This window comes from Neovison vison, chromosome 9, assembly GCF_020171115.1.
Source record: "Neovison vison isolate M4711 chromosome 9, ASM_NN_V1, whole genome shotgun sequence".
Taxonomy (NCBI): domain Eukaryota; kingdom Metazoa; phylum Chordata; class Mammalia; order Carnivora; family Mustelidae; genus Neogale; species Neogale vison.
Genome location: NC_058099.1, coordinates 31,772,238 through 31,797,786, shown reverse-complemented (window position 1 = coordinate 31,797,786; position 25,549 = coordinate 31,772,238). Strand labels below are relative to the sequence as shown.

Sequence of the window (25,549 nt, the reverse complement as noted above, 5' to 3'; positions counted from 1 at the left end):
ATAATTAAGTATTCAGTGTATAAGGACCCTTCTTCTTAAAAGAAATTACTAGAATTAGGATTGGATCATAAGATATCAAATAAATATCCCAAGAATGGGAAAGTTACTTCCTTAGTTGAAGGCTGAAGAGCAGAGGAAGAGTAAGTGGATGTTGATTGAGCTGGTGATCATGAAGCGGGTAGGGGGGCAATGGGTGAAGACTGGATGATTCACTTGTTCTGTATCTGAGCCCTGTGAGCTTCTGGAATGGATCTCTGACTAATGGGAGTAGTGGCCAAGTAGAGGAAATAGGGAGGATTAAGAAATTGCGGTTGCCACCTTCAGTGTTTTTGCTATTGTTGATGTTTATTTCATTTGAGGCCCTTTTTCAGGAAAGCCATCATCTGGCCTTGGTCCCGTTGAACTGGCAGCTGTCATTGCTGGACCAGTCTGCTTCGTCTGCATCTCACTCATGTTGATGGTTTATATCTGCCATAACCGTACTGTGATTCACCATCGAGTGCCAAATGAAGAGGATCCTTCCTTAGATCGCCCTTTTATTTCTGAGGGCACTACATTAAAAGATTTAATTTATGATATGACGACATCAGGTTCTGGATCAGGTAAGGGAATTATTTTTCCTTTTTCCTAAGGAATCTTCTAAAAGTTAGCTATATTATTTATTTTATTAGTTGGTTAAGCCAATTTGGCTTAGTGTGTTTAAAACTTAGTTCAACCTTAAGCCCAATAGAAGTCTATGACTATTTTAGCATAGAAAATTAGAATGTACTTTTACTGTTGAAATAAGTAAGTCAGCTTCCTGTTTGTATAAATTGCAAAGCTTTCTCACCTTTTGACTCCATGAGATAGAAAGAATAAGGATAATTATTTTCTTATGGATGAGGCTGAAGTTGACAGATACTCAAATGATCTGCGGCTACCTATTCTATTCAGGATTGTTTAGCAGCTTTATTTTTATACTTGAAAGCAAGCATGACAGAAAATGTGTTTGGAATTGTGAAGCTTATTTGCTTTTTTAACATATGAAATTGCTGTCTTTAGCTCAGACCTATTTTTTTTATTAAACAAATGATTTTCTCACTTTAAAAAATGTCTAACCACCTTGTTATCTCATATAGTTTTATGGATCCATGGCCTCTGTGATGTTTGCTTTTCTCAGTTCCATTTGCTGATTCTTGTGGTTTCAGAAATAGACTGGCTAATTGCCAGAATTGTTCCTTGAAGTAGATTTTGGTACAGCAGTGCTTCATCTTTAAACTGAAAGGGATTTATTTTTTTCCATTTGCATGTGCTTTGAAAGGATGCTAAGAGAGGCAGACCCCTGTCCTCCACAATATTGTAACTTGACACTGGGCTAGGAATCAAGAGATCTAGATTCCAGTGCAAGTTTGTCTTTGATTGGCTCTGACCTTGTTAAACTGTGTTTCTTCTTTTGGGCTTCTGTTTCCTCATCACAAATATGGAACAGATACTGAGATATACTGTCTTTTGAAAAATATAAATCAACTTCAAAGAAAGCCCTGGTTTGTGGATAAAATGAAGATTTGAAAATATACATAATGAAAATCTCACTAGGGGCGCCTGGGTGGCTCAGTGGGTTAGGCCTCTGCCTTCCGATCAGGTCATGATGCCAAGGGTCCTGGGATCAAGCCCTGCATCGGGCTCTCTGCTCAATGGGGAGCCTGTTTCCCCCTCTCTCTCTGCCTGCCTCTCTGCCTACTTGTGATCTCTGACTGTCAAATAAATAAATAAAATTAAAAAAAGAAAGAAAATCTCACTAATTTTATAATTATATATTATAATTTTATAATTTAGTGACTAAACGAACATTAAAGCAGAAGTTATGACTGGGGGGAGAATATGAGTGAAGCATGAAATCACATACAGTACTACAAAAGTTCATGCAATGACAAATGTCTGTTTATTTTAAGGAAATGAATATATATTATATGTATATCTGTTGAGTCATAAAAGTATGAAGAAACTGACTTCTTGGCCTGAAGTTGTCTGTTGGCCATGTATATACAGTAAGTGACTTCTGTCCATGACACTGGACACACACAGGCTTGCCACTGGAACCTAGGTCCCTCAAAACAGCCTTTAAGGATCCCTGAGACCACAGTGAGCAGGGAGGAAGCAAGAATTTGGGTTGAGATGGAACAGCCTTGGCACTGAAGATGTGACAGTCTTTGGGCCAGAGTGGTAGAGGAGAGGAGAGAGCTTGTTTTAGGGTTTCCCTGGAGTTTCCAGTTGATTCTGAGTTAATCCAAAGCATTCCCAAAGGAGATCTGGCTCATTCTAGAAGTCATCCTAGATCAAAAAACTATGATAAACAAAGACCAAAGTCCCAGAAAATCAGGGTGTCTAAAGCTCATTTGGAATTAGTCCCTCGTTGCCAGACTTCCACCCAGAGAAATCACAGCTGCTTATGCCACTTGGCACGGTAGTGCTGTATCAGGCCTCTGGGGGAATCAGCCTACCTAAAGGATTAGAAGAAATTGCTGTCTGGATGGCAGCTGATTTCTGAATAAGAATACATTTATTTACTTTTCAGGATGCAGACATGAAGTCAAGGATGAAATCACTCTTTTTCCATTTTACCTGTATTTTTAGATGCATCAGGAACTACAGCTCTGTTATCTGAGAGTTTCTCTCTTTCTTTTATGCCTTACTCTGCAAAAACTTGTCTACATTGTTTGCTAGCTCTGTGACTTCGGGCAGTTAGCTGATGTCTCATGCCCAAGTTATTTTATCTTTGAAAGTAATGAACCCTGCCCTGTAAACGTCATTGGATTGTTGTGAGGTTCAAATGAGACAAGATGTTTTGATAAATTGTAGTTCTGTCCAAATGACAGGTGTTACACTTATTGGAAAGATACTTGGAAGAAAAATCTGACATATGGTATTAATTTGCTGCGTTGTACCAAAAAAACTTAGTTGAAGGCCTTCTTTCCCCGTCATAGTTCATTATGTGCTGAATGGCCTCCAGATTTATTGAGACAGAAGCTATCCTGTGTTGAATGATAGCAGAAAATGCCACCTGTTTCCCTTCTATTCATTATAAAGCCTTAACGCTGTCTCATGCATGGGACTCACGACTGTGAATCAGTACAGTGGCTTTATGTATACCCTCTTTAGTTCTTTTGCTCATTGAGAAAAGGTAAAACTAAACATTTCATGTTATATTCATATGTTTATTATTCAGTACCGTGACTTTAGTGGAGGAAAGGTCTATCTCTATTTCTCAAAGACTGTATCTTTAACTTGGGAACTGTGGGCAGCTCTATGTCTGAAGCTAACCTAATCCCTGTTGTGTAAATTTGAATCACATGTTGTATGTGTGCCCTTATTTAAGCTGCTGTTAAAGTGTGTGTGCACATGTGCCAGTTTCTGAAAGAGAGTGAGTCTCTTAGGCCCACTGCTCATTATGCTTGTTCATGCCTGTGTTCTCACAACAGCGCATGCAGGTTGTTCGGGTCTTACCTCTGCTGTTCACTGCATGCAAAGCTGCAACAAACCCTGTTTCCCTATGGAAGTTTTTCTCTCAAGCAGTTGTAAGGATAGAGGAGAGGAAAGCAGAGAACATAGAGATTTGAATTAGGCCTATTTATTTTTCTCTTTAGAAGAAAATTACTACTTTTTAAAAATGCACATGTATTCGTGTCGGTTATGGTAACTAAATATAGATAATATGATGAATCTCGATTTGGCTTTGAATTTTAGTTTGGGATCTAGAATCCAGTGATAATGGGGAGACAAAAACTTTCCTTGTCCTGGTAGCCTTTCTTGGCCATATCATTTACATGGGACATGAATGTGTTAGACATTTTCAGACTTCCCGTGTGTAATTCCCCTTTCTTCTGTACTCCTTGTCTTTCTAACTTCCAGAGTAGCCTCCTGAAGTTAACTCTTAAGTATACTTTAAATCTTTAAGTATATGGTATAACCCCATTCAAAGGCTGTAAGAAAATTTCATAAATTAGTATCTATACTAAACCACATAATTAAGAATCTTGATAATATAGGGACGCCTGGGTGGCTCAGTTGGTTAAGCAGCTGCCTTCGGCTCAGGTCATGATCCCGGCGTCCTGGGATCGAGTCCCACATCGGGCTCCTAGCTCGGCAGGGAGCCTGCTTCTCCCTCTGCCTCTGCCTGCCTCTCTGTCTGCCTGTGCTCGCTCTCTCTCCCTCTCTCTCTGACAAATAAATAAATAAAATCTTTAAAAAAAAAAAAAAGAATCTTGATAATATAAAAGAGCTCCTTGATTTAAATAAGGATTTTTCACAGATCTATTTTTAGCTAGCAGCCTCCTTATAACATAAGAACAATTATTTATAATCAGACTGCTAACTGCTTTGCCGGAGGTGGGGAGGATAGAGAGCAAGAAGAGGAAAAGGACCCATTTGAGAAACTTAGAGATGAAAAGAGAAAAAACTTCTGATCACTTTAAAGACTTAACATTTCAATTAAGAAATATTTCACGTCAGGAAACCAAAGACAGCACATAATTTCATGTACTACCATTGGGCTAATTTGGTCTAGCAAGGAACTCTGAATATAGATTATAAATTATACAAATTTATGTGTATAGATTGTCTGAAAGAAATTGTAGTTTGCAGAACATGGTTGATACTGGTATTTTTATTGTCAGGGTCAGTATAATAAAACACTTAACTTAGTCTATGAGGGGATATGATACTGAGTGAATTGGAATAGTCCCATACATAGTGATACTTAAATGTTGTAGGTAGTGAAAAATCCTTTTCTGTAAACAAGTAAGTGTGGCAATATTTTAAAAATACTTATTTTAGAGTAGGGCATGTTCAGATGGTGAAATAATGCCAGCGTCCTGTCACCACTTTCAGTTACTTGGCATCATTCTTTAAGATACTAATGTTGCCTATGCAGCCAGTTCCTAGCACATAAATTACTTGTCTTGAAATGGTTTGTGTGGTAATTTTTACTGATTTTTTAAAATCAGTATGGATTGTACATACTGATTTTATGTTTGTGTTCACATAGTTTTCTCCTCCCATCAATAAAAGCGTTACCAGATTCATCCTTCTAAAACAAGATTTTTAAATTGCTTCTTCTCATTCATAAACCCTTTTCAGAAATTTTTAGTAGTTCCTGTTTTATCCATAGCTCTCATTGGTCATTTTTTCTTTTTTAAAGATTTTATTTATTTCACAGAGAGAGAGTACACACACAAGCAAGGGGAGCAGCAGGCAGAGGGAGAGGGAGAAGCAGGCTCCCTTCTGAGCAGAGAGCCCAATGTGGGGCTCGATCCCAGGATCCTGGAATCATGACCCAAGCCAAAGGCAGATGCTTAACCACTGATCCACCCAGGCACCCTTCTTGGTGGTCATCTTGAGCTCAGCATTCAGTACCCTTCATACTCTGACAGCTTTCCTCTCTTCCACTGCTTTACCATACATATCACCTTCTGTTTAACTGAGCTGGTTCCATAAACATCCATTCATTTCCCTCTTCTACCTTCGCTTTAATATTCCTCCTACCTGAAAACCTTCTCTCCCCTTCTCCTGTGGTCCTATCCCTTCCGTAAAGGACAGTCAAATTCAACTTACTTTATAAAGCCTACCTGGACTCTCTAGGCAAATTCTAGATTCTTCTATTATATTTATTATCTTATTTTCATTTTATTATGAATTACTATTTTTTGCAAATGTAGTTTGTCACTCTTCAGTGAGATTGTAAGTTCTTTAAAGATAGAGCTTTTGGAGTTATTCTGTCACTCCTTAATGCCTATTTTCATTTTCAGGTTTACCATTGCTTGTTCAGAGAACAATTGCAAGAACTATTGTGTTACAAGAAAGTATTGGCAAAGGTCGATTTGGGGAAGTTTGGCGGGGAAAGTGGAGAGGAGAAGAAGTTGCTGTTAAAATATTCTCCTCTAGAGAAGAGCGCTCATGGTTCCGTGAGGCAGAGATTTATCAGACCGTAATGTTACGTCATGAAAACATCCTGGGATTTATAGCAGCAGACAATAAAGGTCAGTAACATCTGCTTCTCCTTTGAGTATAATGAAATCTGCTTGAGCCTTTCTACAAATACGGCTACTAAACATTGTCAGATTTGATGAGAAATAAATGTTTGTCATACAGATTAAACCCATTAAGTCAAATAGAATATATGAGAAACCTTTACAAACAGGAACTTCTTAAAGATTTTCTTGACTCATGACATGCTTCTAAATCTCCAATTGTTCTATAAGATAAAAGAGCTATATTTAAATTTAAAAGTGATGTGCTTTTGTTATTTTGGTTTTAGGCAGTTAGTTATTTGAGTATAGTCATAGCATAGAAAAGATAGAGTTTTATAAACTCTGGGTGCTCAAAATTTTGAGGTAAGTTAGAGCCCAGAGATCTGTTTCCTTTACATTTCTTCATGACCATTAGGGCATTCTAATAGATACTAATGACCTTATCTATTAAAAATAACTTCTCAGTGTATTCTGTGTTTTAAGTTGGCAGGGGCTAAGTAGTCTTTTAAATAAACAAACTTTTAAATCAATTCCATTAAGTAGAGAAATAGTTTCTCCAGGGCCACCGTGCCCATAGGTAACCAACCGTCTAGCTGCTTTCTTGCCTGTGGTACAGGTGCCTGGGGCCCTGGCCTCAGTTCGATGCTGTAAGAAGCACGGAAGGTATGTCAGTGGAGAGTCAGAATGAGTGCTGATGGGGACCAGTGGTTTCACCCTGTACTTCATCTGCCGTCTTGGCTCCGGCTTCTACTGTTGTGCCCATAGTTCCTGCTTTTGTAACTTCATCAGAGACTCGTGTTAGCACTCTCATCCCCGCCTGCAATCAGATGCATGCTGTCACTTTGTCTTTGAGATTGGCCTGAACTATGGTCTGTTTATGATTTTCCCTTTTGCTTTCCCATATTTTTGAATTTATTATAAGTAAGCAGTTATTACTTGTTTCTTTTTTAGAGTTTATTTCTAGAAAATTTCCAATATATAAGAAGTGGAGCGAATAGAGCCTATCACCCATCTTCAAAAGTGATTAGCTCATTGCCAATCATATTTGATCTGATTCTACCTACTCTGCCTCTGAATTATTTGAAGCCAAAGATATGATAATATATCTTTTTATCCATAAACATGTTTCATTTGTATCTTTAGATTAAGGAATCTTAATGCAGCGTGACCACACTACTGTTGTTAATTTTTGAAATGTCATCAGTATCCAGTTAGTTTCACATTCTGCAGTTGTGTATTCTGTTTTTAAAAAAAATTGGTTATTCACTTTTAGGATGCAAAATCCACACATGGCATTTGGTTGATATTTAATTTAAATCCCTTAAAATTCCTTTGTTCCTCTTCTTTTTTTTTTTTACCTTGTGGTTTCTTGAAGAACTGGATTGTTTGTCCTGTAGGGCTTATCACATTCTGGATTGTGTTGATTGAATTTCCATAGTACCTTTGAACTTGCTCCTTGTATTTAAAAACTGGTAGTTAGGATTAGAGATAATCTGAGTCATTTTATTGGTTTCCTGAAAATATTGTATACCTGCCTATATATTATGCACTTTATATGATATACTTGTATAAAATATATTGTATATTGTATATTACATATCGATATATATATTACATTAGGAGCCATACAATATTTGGTTACCTCTTTCTTTTTTAAAAAAAATATTTTATTTATTTATTTTAGAGAGAGAGAGAGCATGAGCAGGGCGGAAGAGCAGATAGGGAGGGCAGGGAGGGGGAAAGGGGAAGGAATCTTAAGCAGACTCCCGGCTGAACTCTGAGCACCACCTGGGGCTTGATCTCACAATCCTGAGATTGTGAGCTGAGCGGAAAAGAAGGGGTTGGATGCTTAACTGACTGAGCCTCCCAGGGACTTCTTGATTATCTCTTTTTTGTGACTTGGGGCAGTGATGAATGTGATGGATGTAGGAAGTGATCTGTCAGTGGTTACTTCCAATTCAGTATTACTTAATGTAAAAACAAAAGCAGTGGTTATAGTTCGATTAAGTCCTTTGTTTTCATTTTCTTCTGCCTTTGGCACCATTTAGTTTCCCTTCTAACTCTTAAAACAACCTTACAGACAATGTTCTGTGACTGTAGATTTTCTGTGTTCATTTCTTACTTCTTAGTAGTTGTGTTTGTTTTCTAAAAACTCTTTATTGATTTGTGTGAAGGCTCTAGGTCTACAAACAGTAATTGCTCCCTTTAAGGACTTAGCCACATGCATAGTTTCAAACTTGACTGTGGTGGTTGCTTTTAAATCTGCCTTTTGGGGCTCAAACCTCACCCAGGCCCAGCATGTTTGAGGCACGTTCCAAGTTGCAAACAGCCTGGCAGAAAATGCCCTTGCTGCTGTGCCCTGAAATTTTTTTTCCCATTTGCTCAGGCAGCAGCCAAGCTGATGCTGTCATCTGGTGGTCACCATGGGAACTGGCTCACCCTCTTGAGTCTTCACTACCCTCTTCTTTCTTCTTTGTCAGGGGTTAATGGACTTTGTCCATCCTACAAACATTGTAGGATGGGCTACATCCACCCCACTTCCCTTCTCCTTTATCTTTATCCTCCTAATTTAGTTAATTCCCCCTCAGGCAACCCTTTATATTACACAGCCTCTTACATATCCTTCTTCTGCCTCTCTTGTTAATTACCTCAGAAAATCTCTCTTTCTTCCATCTGCCTGTGTTCCTCTTTGTCAGCCTTTCAGGATTCAGTCATGATTAATAAGCATGCAGATACAAATGGTGATGCATTTGTATCAGGGAAAAGAAAAGGTATATGTTTGAATAGAATCAGTTTATAAAGAATAAACTTTGTTTATATATAAAGTTTGTAAAGAACTAGTGTCCTGAGTATCTAAGAACTAGTGTCCTGAGTATCTAAATTCTTTTGAAAGTACCCAGAAATCCCCTCCCGAATCTTCTGAAAATACCCTTCTTAATCTCATCTAATCAGTTACTTTCCTTGAAGTAACAGCCTTAAAATATAGAATCTATTTTATGTCAGTTGGGGTGGGTTTTTGTTGTCGTTGCTGTTTTTTGCAACCATTAGGGAGGGGACAACCCATTTTAAGTTCTTATGAGCCATGCATTCTACTAAATGCTTAATTAAGGTTGTCCTGTTTTTTAAATCTTCTTAGCAGTTTTGCAAAAGTAAGGTGTTCTTGCTGTGTAAAAGAAGGAACAGAGCCTCACTTATCTGAGGTCACATAGTCAATAATAACTAGGCCCTGGATTTCATCCCAGGGCAGGATGACCCCCAAGTGTGTATCTTTTACTGAATTGAGCTGCTTCCTAGTATGTGGTTTTCTTGCTATTCCTATGCTAGATAAGTTTTTGTGGACCAGCCTAACCTAGAAGCCTAGCCAGAAACTTTACCACGATTTCCATGGGAAAACACATTTCAAATCCATGTATTAGTTTATAGACAAATATTTGGAATACATATTCCTGGTTGTTGAGGTTCAAAATCACCTTATGTAAAACTGGATTCAGCCCCAGCTTTTTTTCCTCCTGACCTGTCCCGGCTTTCCCATTTATCAATGATACCACTATTTTTACATTTTTTCTGAGTTGGAAACCTTGGAATCATATCCTCTTATCTGACTTCTTTGTGAACTGAATGTACAGTCTGTGATTAAAGCTTGCATTACTTCATTTAAGCTCACTTTCAGTTTTGTCCTATACTATTCCATTCCTACCTACTGTGGCCACAGTGGGCTCCAGATACTTCTCATCTTCCTCATGCTCCCCTTTCCTTTCCTCCTAGAAAGAACCACTGAGCACCCAACCTGAACCAAACATTTTTCTAACTACTCAGGAGTCCCAGCTCTGCTATCATCTGTGTAGATTGAAAATCACCATCTTTGAACTATGATTCCTTATCTCTTTTTTTTTTTTTAAAGATTTTATTTATTTATTTGAGAGAGAGAGACAGTGAGAGAGAGCATGAGCGAGGAGAAGGTCAGAGAGCGAAGCAGACTCCCCATGGAGCTGGGAGCCTGATGTGGGACTGGATCCCGGGACTCCAGGATCACGCCCTGAGCCGAAGGCAGTCGTCCAACCAACTGAGCCACCCAGGCGTCCCTGATTCCTTATCTCTTAAGTGGGATTAGTTCTCCTTGCCTTATCTCAAGAATAGGGGGCTTACTCAGAGGATCTAAAAGCTATGTATGTATTAGTGTGAGACAATGGGAAAATATGAAGGAAATAACATACAGACTTAATTACCGTCTTCATGTTGTAGTCATGGAATTCAGGACTGAGTAAAAGTAGTAATATTTTGAATGGATAAATGGATGTTCTGCAACCCATTTGAAACATTGTTATTCTCCTCTACAGACAATGGTACATGGACTCAGCTCTGGTTGGTGTCAGATTATCATGAGCATGGATCCCTTTTTGATTATTTGAACAGATATACAGTTACTGTGGAAGGAATGATAAAACTTGCCTTGTCCACAGCAAGCGGGCTTGCCCATCTCCACATGGAGATTGTTGGTACCCAAGGTAACTCGAAGTACTTATGTTATTTAAGCTTGAAATTCCCATGAATCTAATGTCCGTTAGAAAATTTTTGTAAGAAGTCAGCCTAAATGAAGATGTTTAAAATGAATTTTAAATTTAAAATGATTTAAAATTTTGATGAAATTATTTTATCTCTCTGTTGAAAATTTCAGGTGGAGTTAGGAATAGGGGAATTTGTTCAGAGAGTCTCTAGTCATTGTAGCAACACTGATACATGAGTTCTTAAAAGTAGCATTTGGTCTTGTGATTTTTGAGGATCTCGATTTGAGAATTCAAGTCTGACAGAATGTGTGTTTTTATGTGTAGTATCAAATGTAATATGAAACATGCTTTTTAAAAATCAGCATGCCACCACCGAATGTTATCTGGCCATCTAATAGTTATATTTGACCCTGAGATAAGGAGACTGTTTGAAATCATTTTATAGTTATAAATTATATACTAAATTTTGGTTATGAAATTGTTATGGTATAATTTTTGTGCCATGTAGGGTATCAAATGCCAATATATCTCTCTTCTCTAGTGATTATCCCCTTGCCACCTGGTGGCTCCCTCACTCCCCACATTACTACACACATGCTGTTTCACATCTTAGCCTCCCTCATCTCTGTAATCATTACTGTTGATAATAACAGATCTGTTGCATTATGATTCACATGTCATATAATTCACCCATTTTAAGTGTATAATTCAGTGGCGTTTACTATATTCACAGAGTTGTGCATCACCACAGTCTGTTTTAGAACGTTTCATCTCTCCAAGAAGAAACACTATGCCCATAGCAGTCACTCCCCATTTCCTCCCAAACTCCTTAATCTTGAGCAACCACTAATCTATTTTCTGCCTCTTTAGATTTGCTTATTCTGGATAGTTCCTGTAAATGGAATCACATCATATGTAGTCTTCTGTGACTGGCTTCTTTCTCTTGGCATGTTTTCGGGATTCATCCTTGTTATAGCATGTATCAGTAGTTCATTCCTTTTTATGGCTGAGTAGTATTTCATTAATTGGGTATACTGCATTTGTCCATTGGTTGAAGGACACTTGGGTTGTTTCCACTTTTGGCCTTTGTGAATAATGCTGCTATGAACACTGGTGTACACTTTTTTGGTGGGTATATGTTTTTAGTTCCTTTATACGGTGGAGTTGCTGGATTATACAGTAACTAATGGTTTTGAGGCACTACTAGACTATGACTCTTTTGTCCAAAGTGGCTGCAGCATTTTACATTCCTGCCAGCAGTATAGGAGGACTCCAGGATTTCCACTGTTAGTATTAAAGGTTGTAAATTTTATACTGCATATATTACAGTTGGTGGGTAAAGGAAGTGGTGTAGATGCTTGGTCCTTGGACTGAAATACCAGTCTGCGACAAGAGTTCCATAAATAATTCATAAGATATCAACAAACAAACATCTTTAACTCCCAGTCTTTGAGTTGATAGACTTGTGTTTTTTGAGCACCATCTTTTGGAGCATGTTATTTTCTCTCTTTTCTTTGAAGAAATGTAATTTCAGCAACTTTTGGTATAACGATTTACTTGAGGTTGTTTAGTCATGTTAGGCATTGCGGGCAATGTGGGCTGAAATGCTGGAGTAGAGGCTTTGAGCCTAAAGGGTAGAACTGTGATTGGTACCACCTTTTAAGCAATCACATTTACTTTTTGTTTCTTTAGGGAAACCAGCCATTGCTCATAGAGATTTGAAATCCAAGAATATCTTGGTAAAGAAGAATGGAACTTGCTGTATTGCAGACTTAGGACTGGCAGTGAGACATGATTCAGCCACAGATACGATAGATATTGCTCCAAATCACAGAGTGGGAACAAAAAGGTATGCTTGTGAAGAGTGTTTAATATCTTCTGAAATCAACTTCTTTTTCATTTCCTTCTTGTTTGTATATACATATCTTCTGAAACTCAAACCTCTACTTTATTAGATTGCCCACAGGTAGAAGATCTCATGGTCTTGCCTGCTCTGAAGCCAAGGTTACCTGACTTTTAAAGATGCCTGCTGATGAAGGTGGCCCTTCCAGAAAATATTATCATTCGTTATATTAGTTATAATAGTAATGGTAGCTGATGTTTATAGAGTTCCCAATATGTGCCAATCATTTTAATTTGTCATATATAATTTATATATATAATCTCAGTTAATGATCTCTTCAAATGCTCTATGATAGCTAGCCCAACCATTTTCTGATTTTTAGTTCCTGGAGATACACCTTTCTTTCTTCCTTAGAATTTCTGCATATACTGTATCTTAGAGTAGACTTTGCCCTGCTGTTTCCCTGATTTGTACTCACCCTTTCTCAGAGGAAACCCTTACCAAGGGCTCTCATAGCAGGCTGAACCTGGACCATTAAGGCACTTAGCGTATTCTAACTCTCCATTTACTGTCTGTGTATTCCACTGGATTGCAAGCTGCTTGAGAGTAGACTTGTTTTACCAGAGACCATTATAGTGCCAATACATACTAGATCCTCGGTAAACATTTGTTGAATCCATGAGTTTTCTAAGGAACATGACTAGGTAGGTGTCGTTGCCCTCATTTCACAGATGAGGAAACAGCCCTATGGAAATTAAGTAATGGGGTCAGCTTCATACAGATGGTAACCTAAGGAGCTGAGACTGAACCTAAGTTTTTCTGACCCAAAAGGCCTTACTCTGTGTATTGTCACAGCATGTTGCCACAGCGTATCTTCACATTACTGCCTTGGCCTTAGGTAGAGCCAAGCTTCGTTCTATCTCAGTTGTATTTATGATTTCTGGATTCAACAAGGACTCTCAGAACTCTTGACTTAGGGGTTCAGGACAGTGGTTGCTGCAGGTCTTCAGGAATCCTGATCTGTAACCTTAGTAGCATTTTTAAAACTTCAGAACCCTATAATGTGTCATCAGTAGGAGGCCCAGCATTCATTTTTTATCTATTATTTTGTTCTCTGGATTATGTCCTCATCCTGCCTTCCATCTGTTTTAGTGAGAAGACTTCTAAATTAAATTATGTGGTCCCTGCATAGTACTTGACAAAGTAGGTGGTATATGTTAAGACATTGATAATAGTCATGATTGTTACATATGTGTCTTTCTTTCTTTTTTTGTTGAAGATTTTACTTATTTGACAGAGAAAGAGAGACAGCGAGAGAGGGAACACAAGCAGGGGGAGAGGGAGAAGCAGGCTTCCTACTGAGCAGGGAGCCCGATGTGGGGCTCGATCCCAGGACTTTGAGATCATGACGTCAGCCAAAGGCAGACGCTTAACCCATTGAGCCACCCAGGTGCCCCACATATGTGTCTTCCATTGGAAACTAAGATCATAAGACAGCTAGATAGCATCAAATTGTTATTTCAGCTTTTCATAGCATTTAGTTAACATCATTAATTTTCAAATCAGTTTGAATATTTAATATTTTTCTTGAGTTTAATATGATCTTGGCTATATAATATTTGTGAATGTTGATCAAAGTGTTAACACTGGGTGGTTATAATGGAATGATTTTTCACTTTGTACTTTATGAACTTCGGGAAAATTTCCGTAAGAGTTATGAGTCATTTTAAAAAGTAGCAGAACCATGCTGAAAGGGGAGAAAAGTCTTAAAGTTAATACTGATTTTTAAAAAAATTCTCAGGAGAAAAAGAAAATATATGAAACAGTTCAAAAGTAATGTGACCACCATTCCATAGAGTAATTTGCTGACTTCTTTTTTAGGTACATGGCCCCTGAAGTTCTAGATGATTCCATAAATATGAAACACTTTGAATCCTTCAAACGTGCTGACATCTATGCAATGGGCTTAGTATTCTGGGAAATAGCTCGACGATGTTCCATTGGTGGTAAATTTCTCCCCTTCCCCCAACAGTTTGTCATGAACAGAGACTGTTCCAGGAGAGCCTTTTTTTTTTTTTTTTTCCTGAATGAAATCATATACATCAATAGTCTAAAATTATGTTCACCAGGTGATCACTGAAAGTGCCAAAGAAAGTAAAGGAGATAAACCTGCAGTAAGAGGAAATGCAATGACACACTTCTAGTATATTCTTTTACTGTTTCCGTAATGCTTCTTGGGAAGCATCAGAAACCAAGCCCTTGTTATCTTGGAATATAGTTATTTAGAATGGAGAGGCCACCCAGGAAGCTGTTTCTAGCATGTACCTGGGTCAAATTCATTCCCTCTCCCCTCCCCTGCCAAGAATGTTGTTGTTTTGTCTAACTTCTTAGCTGAAAGTTATATATACAGAATATAGTTACATTGCCATTTCAGTACTTTTTAAACTAAGTTTATTTTAAGTAAATTTTAGATTGAGCACTTTGGATATTTGCTTGAGCAGTAGTTTCTTATCCTTGCAGGGTCCAGGCTTGGTTGAGATTAGGGACTCAGGTTTATGTGGCAATAAGAGGGAGACTGTGTCTCTGTTTTGTAGCAAAGAGGACAGATCCAAGTAGAGGTAAAGGACTTACACCTCAGATTTGCTTGTAGGATTTACATCTTCATGGTAAAGTGTCTATCCTTATACCAAGGCTGAGCACTCACAGAATAAAAACTCTCATTTTTTTCACATGAGGGTTCTTTGGGAAAAGATAATCAGGTCATTACAGCTCGTAGTTAACCATCATTAAAAGAGTCTTTGCTGATCCCACAGTGATACTTAGTTTCAGGGTATGGGCCCAGTACCAACTCAGAGAGATGGGCTGTTGATGGCAGGTGTCTATGAGAGAGCAAGCTATAAGCCCTGTTCCACTTCACTAATTAATTAATGAATCCCTGAAATAGAACTCTTGGGTGTTCCTAGACAAAGAATAAAATTTATCTGAGTAAATTTTTCAAAAAAAATTTCTTTAACCAATATAGGAATTCATGAAGATTACCAGCTGCCTTATTATGATCTCGTACCTTCTGATCCATCAGTTGAAGAAATGAGAAAAGTTGTTTGTGAACAGAAGTTAAGGCCAAATATTCCAAACAGATGGCAGAGTTGTGAAGTGAGTATTTATTTTGGATACTACACAATTTTCTAAACTGCTTCTGCTTGGTGTGTGGAAATTTGGTACCTTTCTTTAAGGAAAATAGACACAAGAATTTTCTTTTCTTTTCTTTTTTTTGTCCCCATGGCAGTTAAACCAGTGAGTGAAAAATGGAATAATTTGGTTTTCAGGTTCAGTCTCAAGGACATCAAAAGGGCTGTGCAGCACTTGTAGTGGCCATCAGTGTATCAGAATAGTATTTAAATCTACCAGTGAACCAAAGCAGTTGCATTTTCATTTTATCTATCTTTTACATGGAATGTGCAATCCAGTTACATTAAATGCACTTATCAGTATGGATGGATCTAAGTTTACCTTTTTTGTTTTTTGTTTTAAAATAAGTGCACTCTCTAGTTCCCATCACCTATTTAACCCATTCCCCCGATGTATCTCCCCTTTGGTTATCATCAGTTTGTTCTCAGTAGTTAAGAGTTTGTTCCTTGGTTTGTGTCTCTCTCTCTCTAGCTTTTTTCTTTGCTCATTTGTTTTGTTTCTTAAATTCCACATGTGAGATCATATTGTATTTGTCTTTCTCTTCACTTAGCTTACTTCACTTAGCATTTTACCCTCTAGCTTCATGCAGGTTGTTGCCAGTGGTAAGGTTTCATTCTTTTTTAATATTCCATTGTATATATACCACATTTTCTTTATCCATCCATCTATGTATGGACACAGCTGCTTCCATAGTTTGGCGATTGTAAAATAATGCTACAACAAACATAGGGTACTTGTAACCCTCAATGTTTTTTGTATTTGGGGTGGGGGAGGTAAATACCCAGTAGTGTGATTCCTGGATTATAGGGTATTTCTCTTCTTAATTTTTTGAGGAGCCTCCATACTGTCTTCCACAATGGCTGTACCAGTTTGCATTCCCACCAACAATACAAGAGGGTCCCTTTTTCTTCACATCCGCGACAAGACTTGTTGTTTCTTGTTTTCGGTTTTAGCCATTCTGACAGGCGTGAAGTGATACCTCATTGTGGCTTGGATTTGCATTTACCTGATGGTGCATGATGTTGAGCATCTTTTTACGTGTCTGTTGGCCATCTAGATGTTTTCTTTGAAGAAATGTCTGTTCGTGTCTTCTGCCCATTTTTTAATTGTTTTTTTTGTTTTCTGGGGTATTGAGTTGTATCAGTTCTTTACATATTTTGGATACTAACCCTCTATCGATACGTCGTTTAAAAGTATCATCTCTGAGTGCCTGGATGGTGCAGTTCAGTTAAGCATCCGACTCTTGGTTTGGCTCAAGTCATGATCTCAGGGTGGTGAGATCGAGCCCCCCATCAAGCTCTGCCCTCAGTGCGGAGTCTGCCCAAGACTCTCTCTCCTTCTCCCTCTGCCCCTTCTCCCACTCCTCTCTCTCTCTCTAAAATAAATTAATTAGTTAAAAAAAATCTTCTCCTATTCGGTAGGTTGCTTTTAGTTTTGTGGATTTTTTCCTTTGCTGTTCAGAAGCTTGTTATTTTAATGTAGTCCCAGTAGTTTACTTTTGCTTTTATTTTCCTTGCCTCAGGAGACATACCTAGAAAACTATTGCTGCAGCTGATGTTAGAGAAATTACTGCCTGTGTTCTCTTCAGGGATTTTTGTGCTTTCAGGTCTCACATTTAGGTCTTTAATCCATTTTGAGTTTATTTTTGTGTGTGGTTTAACAAAGTGGTCTGGTGTCGCTCTTTTCCATGTGACTGACCAGTTTTCTCAACACCGTTTGTTGAAGAGATTTTTCCCATTGTATATTCATTTTTCTTTTGTCAAAGATACGACCGTATAATCTTGGGTTCATTTCTGGGTTTTCTGTTCTATTCCATTTATCTCTGTGTCTATTTTTATGCAGGTATCACCTTGTTTTAATTACTACAGCTTTGTAATAAAACAGTCTGGATTTGTGATACCTCCAGTTTTATTGTTTTGTTTTTCCAAGATTGGTTCGGCTTTTTTTGTATTTCCATACAAATTTTAGGATTGTTTTAGTTCTATGAAAAATGCTGCTAGTGTTTTGATAGGGATTGCTTTATATTTGTAGATTGCTTTGAGCAGTACAGACATTTTTAACAATATTTGTTCTTCTAACCCATGCACATAGAATGTTTTTGCATTTCTTTGCATCATCTTGAACTTCTTTCAGCAGTGTTTTATAGTATAGGTCTTTTACCTCTGTGGTTAAGTTTATTCCTAGATATTTTGTTGTTTTGGGTACAATTGTGAATGGGATTGTTTTCCTAATTTCACTCTTGCTGTTTCGTTATTAGTGTATAGGAATGCAACAAGATTTCTGTACATTGATTTGTATCTTGTGACTTTACTGAATTTATTTATCAGTTCCAGTAGTTATTTTGGTGGAGTCTTCAGGGTTTCCTATGTATAGTATCATGTCTTCTGCAAATAGAAGTCACCTGCATTTCAAATGGATACGTCCTTTTATCAGGGCAGCCCAGAACAGCAGGGTGGATGCTGGATAGAAATTAGGAAAACTGTATTCTAGACTAGCCTGGCCACCATTTCAGAGTCTGACTTTGGGCAAATCATTTCAGTGTTCCAGACCCTAACGTGCCTTTTAAAAGGAGGAAGTTGGGTAAGGTGATTGAGAGGATGGTTCCGATGATTTGACATCTTACTCACCTGATTTCCTGTGTGACCATTCACCTGGAATGTGGGGAAAATGCTTTCCAGCAGTGCCTGAGATTCTCAACCCCAGCTCTTAAAAAAAAATTTAAGAATGCTTTTGTACTCGTAAATTTAAAGAATTCATTAGACAAATTTTATTTAATCTTTATGCAATTGCTAGCCATCACTATTATAATATTGGCAAGGCGGAACTTTTTCCTCCAGATGTGAAGTTTTATAGCTTAAGAGGAATAAAAAGCTGGTGACTTAAGTAGTTGATTTTACATCTTAAATTAATGTAGGACTCAATAGTCAAGACATTGAGAGAGTTTCAATGAAATCAAGTATCCAGGCCCAGATAAAAATACTTCTTAGTGTGGTCAGAGAATTTGCATGTTTAACAAATGAAATTGGGCTAGATTTTGTCTTTTACAAATTTGATCTTGATATTATGGAGTTCAAACCCAGAGTATTCATGCATTCATTAAATAAGTAGAGCATTAAGCAGATTTCTTTTTAAGCATGAGGAAAAGTTAACAGAAAACATGAAGAGCACAAATGCAATTTGCAGTTACTGTCACAGTGTACTGAATTAATGCTATTGCTGTCATTTTTGTTTTTTCTCTATTTGTTTAGTTTTCTATTTCACTTTACAGTAAGTCAGTCTTTCACTTTTCTGTGGTTTATAAATCACCTCTCAATAGTTGAAATACATTAAGAACATGAAACCGATAGAATAACTGAGGAAGTATCTCCCAGAACCTTCTGATCCTTTCCAGTCAGGAACTATAGCTCCCTAGGCCAGCTGTGTACTTTTCATCTTGGAATATCCCTCACCTTTTGTCCTGGGATTCCCTTTGTTTCTTTTTTTTTTTTTTTTTAATTTATTTGACAGAGAGAGAGATCACAAGTAGGCAGAGAGGCAGGCAGAGAGAGAGAGAGGAGGAAGCAGGCTCCCTGCTGAGCAGAGAGCCCGATGCGGGACTCGATCCCAGGACCCTGGGATCATGACCTGAGCCGAAGGCAGCGGCTTAACCCACTGAGCCACCCAGGCTCCCCTCCCTTTGTTTCTGTTACAGTGAATCTTCCTTCCTGGACCCCAGTGACTTCCTGTCTTTTGGTGTATTCAACTTCCCCCATCTTTTAAGTCTCTGCTCAGATGTTACCTTGTTAGTAGACATTATACCCATTTAAAATATCACCTTCTTTCCCTGGCATATTTTATCTCCTTCCCTAAATGATGTTTCTCCTTAACACTTACCACTGACTGTCCGTGTATCTCACTTGCTTATTAATGAGATACTTCGGCTCCCTAGAACGTGAGTTTTACGAGGGTAGGGATATTTTGTCTGTTCTTTTTTGTATCCACAATACCCAAGATGGTATCTGATAAATGGTAGGCTCCCCATAAATGTATAATTATGTGGAATAAGTATATGTATGTGATGGGCATTTGGTTGTTTTTATATGGAAACCAATGTTCATTTCTAGGAAGTGTCCCTAGAAGTACAAAGAAGTATTTCTTTGATTTGTTCCTTTCTGTTTTCCTCCATTCTCTTTCTTGCACTCTAGTTTTGAATGTTAGGCCCCTTGAAGAGACCTTCTCATTTTCTTATCTTTTCCCTCTTATCCATCAGGTTTTTTTCTAAAATTTCTGAGAGGTTTATCAACTTTTATCTTTTTTTTAAAATCAGGTTTATTTTCCAATTCTTCTGTCACATTTGTCCAAAGTCAAACAAGAAGCAAAAAACTGTCAGTGATGACTCTGAGTATTTTCTTTATCTCTTTGAGGATATTAATAATAAGTTATTGATATTTTCTTCTCTGTACAACTATTTTGTCCAAGTTACTTTGGTCTCTTTGTATCAGCTTCTGTATTCATACTGCTTTCTCCGACGTCCAATCAAACTCCTGTTCTCCTCATGTGTAAGGACAGGATGCTGGAAGCTGATGGAAACTTTGTGCATGTGAATGGAGCTTATGCACTGTGACCTTTAGAGTGACCTAACTGGGTTACTTCTGTCAGTGATTGGGAGTCACTGATGTGTTGGTTTCTTCAGGTCTTTCCTCTTGGGCTCACATTTCCCAAATAAGACTCTTTCAGTCTCTTGCCTGGAGAAGTATCTACAAGTTGCTGCCCGTGTTTGAGGGAGAAAACCTATGGTCTTGTCATTTAGCGAGTTGTCAGTATGGAACTTTGCCCCCACCTTCCCCAAGTTGTTTTACCCTCTTGGATACAACCTCTAATCTTTTGCTGGGGTCGGAGTGGGGCAGTCATCCAACTGTGTGAAGCTTGGGGAGGGGCAAGTACCTGGGGTTCCAGCTCTTGTAGCTGATTGATTCTCCTGTTTTTAGCTTGAAATTCACATCAGAGGAATTCAATGCAGTTAATTCCTTGATTCTAGGGAAGTTTCTGTGAGTCAGGTTCCTCTTGTGCCTTGACAGTTCCGGGTTAGGATTCAGCTTTTTCAGGTCTGCTAAGTTGGTTGGCCCTCATCCATCTGCTTTCCAGCCGCTGACACCAGTACTCTCTCATGGGAATTGAAGTCATTTCTATTCATTTGCTATTACAAATAATGTGGAAATATAACAAAACAAAAAAATTGAACATATAATACTTGGAAATAAGATGTACAGAGTAAGGATCTTATTCAGATGAATGGAGAGCACTCATTGGCACTCATTAATTATTTTTCTTCTATTTTTTTGCAGGCCTTGAGAGTAATGGCTAAAATTATGAGAGAATGTTGGTATGCCAATGGAGCAGCAAGACTTACGGCTTTGCGTATTAAGAAAACACTGTCACAACTCAGTCAACAGGAAGGCATCAAAATGTAGTTCTGCAGCTTTGCCTGAACTTTACTTTTCCTTCAGATCTGCTCCTGGGTTTTAATTTGGGAGGTCAATTGTTCTACCTCACTGAGAGGGAATAGAAGGATATTGCTTCCTTTTGCAGCAGTGTAATAAGGTCAACGGAAACGCCCCAGGATTTCTTTGGACCCAGGGTCCTTTCTGTGCACTATGAACACTTCTTTCCCAGGACAGTTACAAAATGTTGTGTAGTCTACCTTTATTTTTTATTAACACAAAACTTGGGTGTTTTTTTTTTTTTTTTTTTTAAAGATGATTGCTGGTCTTAACTTTAGGTTAACTCTGCTGTGCTGAAGATCATCTTTAAGGGTAAAGGAGCTGGATTGTTGAGTTAATACAAAACATTTCTTATTTTTAAAGAAAGTGATTTATTATTCCTGGTTAGTACATTCTCAGAGGATTCTGAACCACTAAAGAGTTTCCTTGATTCAGACTTTGAATGTACTGTTCTATAATTTTCAGGATCTTAAAACTAACACTTATAAAACTCTTCTCTTGAGTCTAAAAATGACCTCATATAGTAGTGAGGAACATAATTTATGCAATTGTATTTTGTATACTATTACTGTTCTTTCACATATTCAGAACATTACATGCCTTCAAAATGGGATTGTACTATACCAGTAAGTGCCGCTTCTGTGTCTTTCTAATGAAAATGAGTAGAATTGCTTACAGTCTGTGTGTCTTAAAAGCTGTAGTATTTTAATTCAAAAAGTTTATTTATCTGGGTAACCCAGACATTTTCTGTTTTGTTTTTTGGAAGGTTTTTTTGTAGTATGTCATTTGGTATTCCATTTTGAAAATGCCTTTCTCCTACCAAAATGTGCTTAAACCACTAAAGAAATGAAGTGGCATTAATTGGTAAATGTTATCATGGCCATTTTTGAATATTCTCACATCAAGTTTTTGCATCTAAATTGTGTTGTCTGTAAGTATACCTTAAAAAAAAACCAAGTGGCACTGTAGATGCTTATAGTACTCTAATAATTTAAAACTTGTAGCATACAGACTGATTTTTCTAAAAGGGAAAATTTGTCTAGCTGCTTGTGAAAAGTTGTGTGGCATTCTGTAAGCCATTTTTTCCTTTATCTGTTCAAAGACAGTGTTATTTTTTTAAGAAATGAGTTACATTAAAAATTAGGGTATGGTTAATGTTAAATAATAGGCCTTTTTTCTAGGAAGGTAAAGGTAGTTAATCATTTGAGTAGATAACAGGTGTGCAAAAGAGTCACATTTGTTATGTAGGAGTCAGTGTTCAGTGGACTTTCTGTCTTTGTAACTAAGGTTAGAGTTAGCGTGGTTCTGAGGTCTCACTACACTTTGAGGAAGGCAGCTTCTAATTCAGTCTTTCCTTCTGTGTGCAGATACTGCAACTGCTTATTTACATGGTTAGGTAATAAGTTTAGTACACCCTTAACATTTGGGAGAGTGGTAGCTAAAGAACGTTCTGGGTATAGGTTCTCCATTTAACAGATGTTTTCAGTCAGATTCAATGTTTGAAGCCAACTCTTCACAGTAAGTTGAAACTAGCTTATAATTGATTTTTTCTTCCAGTCCTTGAAGTCTTAGGGCTTTTCAGAGTTTTCAGAGTTCTCTTTATCACTGTGATCTTATTCTGATGGGAGAAAAACTATCATAGCAGTGAGGCAAGACATTGACTTCATAGTGCTATCAATTTCCAAATGAAAGGGTCAGAATTACCTTTATAGTATTTGGTCAATAAGAGATAGTGGCCATTTACACTGACTGAGCTGCATTCTGATTATGTCTTATCTCTTAAACATAGAATAAATTTGAAAGACTATTTGGTCTTAAAGCCAAAGTAATTTTAGAATGAATGACATATGCATAGGAATTTAGTGTCAGTTTCATGTGTTTAAAAACATCATGGGGAAAATGTGCTTAGAGGTTAATATTTTGACTCCAAATTTGAGTTTTTTTCTGTAGTTACCATGATTTTGTCAAAGCAAATGAATGAGTTTGAGGGGTTTGTTTTATAATTATGTTTTATTTCCTGTTTAATCTCTAGCTCTGTGATTAGGTACTTCCCCCCTCCCCCCCGCCATTCTAAGCCTGCCACATCTGCTTTATGAAATCCAGGGGACCAATGCTAAAACTATTTTTATATAATTTTGAGAACATACCAAAAGTTCTTGTCTGATCTAAAATTGAGATACATGATTTCTCACTCTCATATAAGGTAATCAACTTTTACTAAAGATATTCTTTATTAAATCAAAGATTGAATTATAATTATACTCTTCTTGCCTAAGTGGATAAAATGTACTTTTGGTGAGTCAGGGAACTTTTTTTAAAAGTTGGAGTTTAGTTCTAAATTCAGTTTACAAATTACTGCAGCAGATTCCTTTTATGGGTAATGACAGTTTGATAAACCCCGATTAGTTATTATTGAAAATGAAAGTCACTTAAAAATGAAATAGATCATGATTACTATGGCTGTAACTGCAGATATGTTTGACTAGAATATTAATTTTGTCATTTAGATACACAAGCCTTTGTTTATACTGCCCATCTTCACATGCTCACCTTTCAAAATTAAACTTGCTTTAAAATATACCTTAAGACCAATAACCTGTCCACATCCATTTCGTCAGTGCCCCGGAGGATTGGGGATGCGGGAGGTAAGACCCCATGGGGCACGGGTATCCCCGGTCCTTCCTTCTTAACTTCAGCTTACATTTCTCTCAGCCTGCCTTCCTGCTGGCCCCTGACTCAGAGACAGATTGCCTTGCCACCACCCCAGCCATCTCCCCTCAGCAGCCTTTTGAATAGCTGTGGAACATGCTTTCATTTCCTTGAGTCACTGGATGATGCTGGGAGGGTTCTCTAAGTTTGGAGATGGGGTGGATGATGGCCCTGCTGGCTGCTTTGTGACTTCGGCTATGGCCAAGCAGTGGAAGGCAGCAAGGTAGCAGTTACGGCGGCAGGAGTTCATTGTGCCCAAAGCAGGGGCACAGGGCGCTGTCAGAAGAGAGGAGCCTGTAGTTCTGCTATAGTGAGAGGGCTCAAAAAGGGCCTCGAGTCCGCGCACAGTGACATGGTTAGTGACGTCAGCAATTGCACACTGCAGTTCTTCTTACAAAGTGGCCACTTGGCCATTCTGCAGCTCACACGTGAGCTCCCTTCAGTTCCCCCTGTACATCTGAGAGCTGTCCCGTATAGAATATTTTCTAAAACAAGATGGCATAGTGCCAACTAAAATGCAGAACAAAATCAGTATCCTGTTGGACATGTCCTGTTGACATTTATTTTTATCCTTGCACTGAAAGAGTGATTGTAAGTCAGCTTTCTTTTTGTTTCTTGACTGTGGCAGTGTTCTGGCTCCAAATGATGGAGATTCCAAATAATGGTTCTGTTACAGCATGGCAGGAAATGCCAGTTCAGATATTTTTGAGATCCTAAAGAATGGGTCTGGACATGTAACCTGTAGCTCCTTGTGTCTGCTTTGGAATGCTGGACTACCCACAGGCCCTCTCTCTAGGAATGCTGAAATTCTAAGACCTTCTGAGGATTGTCAGTACTCCTAAACTTGTCAGCACCATTATGCAATCTTATTTGTAACTGTAAACTTTAAAGAATGTGTTTAATAACATTCAGCCTGTTTCTTAAAGCTCAAAAAAAGAACTTAATTGAATTTGTTTTTATATTTTGACAAGATTTGTGAATTGAATATCATGAACCATGTTTTGATATCCCTTTTTCACATTGTGCCAATGGAATGGGGTGTTTGGTATTTCTTTATATGTCAAGGAGATGCTTCAAAATGTCAATTGCTTTAAACTTAAATTACCTCTCAAGAGACCAAGGTACATTTACCTCATTGTATATATAATGTTTAATATTTGTCAGAGCATTCTCCAGGTTTGCAGTTTTATTTCTATACAGTATGAGTGTTATGTTGCTAAATTACTCAAATGGTACTGTATTGTTTATATTTGTACCCCAAATAACATCTTCTATAGTTTTTGTTCTCTGTATTTTATTGTATTTGTGCAAAATTCTTTTGGCTTTATCAGTGTGATTTCTGCCCTTTCAGATGTGTACAGAAAATATCCATATAAATTGAATGATTTTGAGAAACCTGTAAAGAGGAAAGAAAAACAAAAACTGCAGTTCCCCATAAGTTTTTAAAGTTGTATATTGTATTTGTAGTAATATTCTGAATGAGTTGTAAATAGGAAGTAGAAGAGCGATGCTTATGTCAAGTCCTAACACTACAGTAGAAAAATGGAAGCAGTGCAAATAAATGACTTTTTTCCCAAGTACTAGTGGCATAATTTAAAATAAAGTGTGTATATTTGACCGAGCCATGCTGTTATGAAATGTAGTTGCTGTAGATAGACATTAGAACTTTTGGATTATTCCCCAGTACAGGTTAACATGGTTGAGAAGTGCCCCAGCCCCAAGGTGCCTCCCACATGCGCAGGGGTGCTGACCTGTCGGTGGGCAGGATGGGACCTGCCTCCCTGTGAACTACGTTGTCTCTTGCTCAGCAAATTTGCT

The 25,549-nt window shown here is 37.8% G+C and overlaps 1 protein-coding gene across 3 annotated transcripts in view; it reads left to right on the top strand.

Moving 5' to 3' along the window:
• Positions 1 to 25,308, top strand: part of TGFBR1 (transforming growth factor beta receptor 1) — a 57,409-nt gene extending 32,101 nt beyond the window's left edge. The window contains exons 3-9 of one of the 3 annotated variants that reach the window (XM_044265268.1): positions 372 to 602; positions 5,784 to 6,014; positions 10,343 to 10,510; positions 12,203 to 12,359; positions 14,235 to 14,359; positions 15,376 to 15,506; positions 20,867 to 25,308. In XM_044265268.1, the coding sequence (XP_044121203.1) occupies positions 372 to 602; positions 5,784 to 6,014; positions 10,343 to 10,510; positions 12,203 to 12,359; positions 14,235 to 14,359; positions 15,376 to 15,506; positions 20,867 to 20,992 (1,169 nt within the window). In that variant the 3' untranslated portion in view covers positions 20,993 to 25,308. Of the gene's footprint in view, positions 1 to 359; positions 603 to 5,783; positions 6,015 to 10,342; positions 10,511 to 12,202; positions 12,360 to 14,234; positions 14,360 to 15,375; positions 15,507 to 20,866 lie in introns of all 3 variants that reach the window. The other 2 variants (XM_044265267.1, XM_044265269.1) reach the window with 2 other exon arrangements.
• The last annotated feature ends 241 nt before the right edge of the window (positions 25,309 to 25,549 follow it).